The sequence below is a fragment of the Gossypium arboreum genome, chromosome 9 (genome assembly GCF_025698485.1).
Source record: "Gossypium arboreum isolate Shixiya-1 chromosome 9, ASM2569848v2, whole genome shotgun sequence".
Classification (NCBI taxonomy): Eukaryota; Viridiplantae; Streptophyta; class Magnoliopsida; order Malvales; family Malvaceae; genus Gossypium; species Gossypium arboreum.
The window spans coordinates 48,711,752-48,716,049 of NC_069078.1; the positions used below are offsets into that span (position 1 = coordinate 48,711,752).

The window sequence follows — 4,298 nt, forward strand, 5'->3', positions numbered from 1 at the left end:
TAATAATAATAATAATAACATATGAATGCATAACGACGTAAAACTTAGATAAAAGGGACCGTTTTATATTATATATTGAAATATTATATTTCATACTTTATTTAAATATTTATTGAATATAAGTGTTTGATATGAATAAAAAAGTTATGATAACATGAGTTAGTTCAACGAGGTGGTGGTGATAAGCCCTCAAAACAAAATTTTAAATGTATATAGTTTAATATGTATGAATATTATATACAAGAGAATATGAGTTTGAGTGTGTTAAAAGTACATTATTCTTCTATTTATAAATTTATGAGAGAGTTATGAATAATTTTAGATATTATGTCAAAAACGAATATAATCGGAATCTATAATAATATTATTAAAAAATCACAAAAGAAAAGGAAAGGAAATCACACCATGGACCATACATATTCTTTTATCCAAATAGTTCAATGAATCCAATGGTGAATTTAATCTTATTATTATAACAAAAAAGAAGGAAAAATGAAAGCCCCACTACACTAATTCTCAATTTCTTTTCTTTTCTTTTTTTTTTAAATGCTTACTCTCTAATATAATTCTTTTCTCTTTAAAAACTTTTTAGTGATAAACTAAATTTAAATTTAAATAAAGGGTAAATTATATTAGTATAATTAAATTAAGTTTTTTATCATCTAATTATAAAAATTATAATTAATTATTTAATTTTATTTTTATCGTCTACTTATTTTGGGTTTTAAAAAATAAAATTAAATAATGAAATAATTATTTTATAAACGTTTCATAATTGCATATATTCAGAAGCATCACCTAAAATAAAAACTATTAAGTGTATTTAAAAAAAAAAAAAAGAGTTGAAGGAGATTTCTACCTTAGCTAAAAGCTTCCGAACATGAATCACAGAAGCCTAAAACGCCACGTGGTCCTCTCAAAATGCATCTTTACTTTCATAAAACATTTTTACGTGTGTGCTTATTGAATTTTGATTCCACTCTATAAATACAAGTCCCACTCCTCATTATCCAAAATACCCATTCCCCATCTTCAAATAAAAAACTTGTCTCATAAATTCCAATGGCTGATTTTACATCAGACTTTCAAAGTTTTAAACAATCATTTTCTTTCTTGGATATGGAATCACTTAACCATTTCACTGAACTAAACCCCCGTCTCTTAGATAATTCAGTGATGAATTACCAAAGCTTCTTGCCCTCCTCCATTGACAACTTCTTCAGCCAAGCACAGGCTATCCCAGGCCACGAGGGAGGAAACTTGCAGAGTTCAGCATCAGTTTTCCAGCCCCTTCTCACTGCTAAAACTGAATTAATCCATGAAAGCAAGAAGAGAAAAGCTTTGGATGTATCAAAAAGTAGTAGTTTTGGGAACTCATTATCATCTCCTCAGGTTTCTGAAACTGAAGTCAAGAGAAGAAATGTAAATCTACATGTTCTTTCTTCTTTTTTTTTCTTTTTCCTTTTCATGTTTTTGGGTTTTAATTTCAATTAGACTTTTTGATTGATATGCAGGATTCAGGAAGAGGGAAAAGAGCAAAACGTAATGAAAAGGAAGAAGAGAAACCAAAAGATGTAGTTCATGTTAGAGCCAGAAGAGGTCAAGCTACTGATAGTCACAGCTTGGCAGAAAGGGTTAGAAGAGGGAAAATTAACGAAAGGTTAAGATGCTTGCAAGATATTGTTCCAGGGTGCCATAGGGTAAACGCTTTTTTTTCCTTCTTTCTTCAAGGACAAGGAATTTGTGAAAAACAGTGAAGTTTATTTATACACTAACACATTGTCCACTGTGTTTGATATTGTGCAGACCATGGGCATGGCAGTAATGTTAGATGAGATAATCAATTATGTACAATCTTTGCAGAATCAAATTGAGGTGGGTTCAAAACAAAGATTACTCATTTGCCTTTGCCCATTTTCAACTTAATGTAGAATATAAATCTATGATAAAAAATATCATGAAAATTTTATATTAAGAGTTATAATGCATTTGATATTTTTATTAAAAAATAGATAAAATAATATTTTTACATTATATCAAAGAGTAAATTAATTTTTTTGTTAAAAATTTTATTCATTTATACTGTTAATTACTGACATAATTGACAAAATAACCTAATAATAATACATGGAGTGTTATGTGTATGTCATGCTAACATATAAGATCAATTTTAAAAATAAAATAAATAAAATTCAAATAAAATAATAAATTTACTTTTTTATTTAATATAAATCAACTAAATTTACTTTTTAATTTAATATAAATCTATTACCTATGCATATGCTTGCATGCATATATGTATTGTAAATTGTATGTGTGCCTTTTTGTATAGCTGTAACACAATCTCACTGACCTATTGTTTCCTAAATGTTACAGTTTCTTTCAATGAAGCTGACGGCAGCAAGCACATATTATGATTTCAACTCAGAGCCAGATGCCTTGGAAAGAATGCAGGTAAAAGATTATTCTTATAAAGCTCATAATCTTTCAATATTTTTCTTTTATTTAAATGTAAATTTCATTAATTAATCTCACAAATTACTTTGTTTTTTTGCAATGTAATTTAAGAGGGAAAAGGCACAGGAGGCAAAAGAGTTGGAAAGATTAATGAAAGAAAGATATGTTGGAGGGCTAGCTTGCTTCCACTCATCATCATCATCAACATGGTCCTCTTTGACTTAAAACCTAATATATATTGCCTTACAACACATGACATGAGGAAGATGCCATATTTTTCAACACCTTTTCATCAAGTTTATAAAGTGTCAAAAATGTTCCCCACTAGCATATGTGAAATTTTTTTACTTTGTAATTTATTGTTAGTCACAAAGCATTTATGGAATTCCATTTCAATGTTTACAACAGATTAACTTACTATTTCTATACATTGCTTTCTTATTCTTTCTTTGGTCAATTTCCTTGGATTTGAAGCTCACAATTAGCATCAAAACATGACCTCTAAATTCGACAAATTTTCTCAGTGGAGACATATCATGCAAAGCTTATAAACCATTACTGATGTGATTAGGATTGATTGATGATCAAAATTAATGACAGCACATATAAGAGCCAAAAACAAAATTTGGACTTTGAGACAATAAGCTTATATGAATAAGGACTAAAGTTAAATTATCCCAATCAGTTCCTTTCTGAATAGGCTTCACTTGCATTTAAGACACAAGTTTAATGACAAATTAGGAAAAAACCCCATTGTTAATTGATTAAGAAATGATACCAAAAAACCCGACAAATGAACAAATTGAAGCAGACATGAGTTTTCATGCATCCCATATTAATTAAATCAAGCTCCTATAGATTTTCCTTCTTATCTATCGGAATATATAAAAACTATTACTTATAGCCTCAACTCTTCAACTCACTAAGTACTATTTTAGTCTTCAATATTTAAAGCTAGCCCCACGCTGTCATTTAAAAAGCTTGAGTAGAGAGACATGTAACCTTGACATTTTTTTAATGTAGAAGAAACAACAGAAAGAAGCATCACACGTTGTTTGCCTTGATTTTTTTTATGATGGAATTTCATCTCAACTTGTACATCAACACTACAATGCTTCCCATGAAATCTTTTTATTTGAATCCAAAGTACAATCATTTGAATTGAACTACTATGTATTAGATAGTTTAGTTTAGTTTAGTTGGTTGAATGAAATATATATGTAATAAAATTACTTTGTTGGGTAACATAATATTACTCAATAGGTAAAGAATAGACTAAAATGACAATTTTATGTTTAGATTAAAAATAATGTATATGCTTATCTTAAAAATAAAAAATAAAAACATAATATTTATTACGCCATCTTATGTTGCTTAAAATTTTATTTGTTTTATATTATTTTCTTTTGTTTAATAAAATTTTCTTTTCTTTCGTATTAAAATGGTGGAAACTTTTTTCTTGTCCTGTGGAAGTAATAATCTTGATTTTGCAAGTGTTTTTAGGGATGGATTTGTTGTCATTCTCTTTAGTTTTGTAGATGCTCAAAATTTTAGTTGATTTTTCCTATTGCTTTAGACCTTCAGAAGCTGGTTTTCTTATGTAACACCCTCTAACCTGAGTCAATGATGGCCCTAGTTAGATGATGTTACATTCGATGCCTAGGGCAATTTTAGTGATGTAGTAATCGATTAGAGATAAATTACTAGTCTAACTATTCTAGCATCCTAATACAAACAACCTACGGATCAATTAATGACTTTGACCTCCTATGTACATGCCACTAAAGTGTAGGTAGATATACCAATCAAACAAAGATTTACTTATAGTAGTCATGACTTGT

At 28.4% G+C, this 4,298-nt stretch overlaps 1 protein-coding gene across 1 annotated transcript; it reads left to right on the plus strand.

The window, feature by feature from the left end:
* Nucleotides 1–987: 987 nt before the first annotated feature.
* LOC108456414 (transcription factor BEE 1-like) lies at nucleotides 988–2,864 on the plus strand. The gene is made up of 5 exons (XM_017755003.2): nucleotides 988–1,422; nucleotides 1,515–1,700; nucleotides 1,807–1,875; nucleotides 2,377–2,454; nucleotides 2,569–2,864. Exons 1-5 carry the CDS (start codon nucleotides 1,063–1,065, stop codon nucleotides 2,680–2,682), a joined length of 807 nt encoding a protein of 268 aa, XP_017610492.1. The 5' UTR covers nucleotides 988–1,062; the 3' UTR covers nucleotides 2,683–2,864.
* Nucleotides 2,865–4,298: the final 1,434 nt, after the last annotated feature.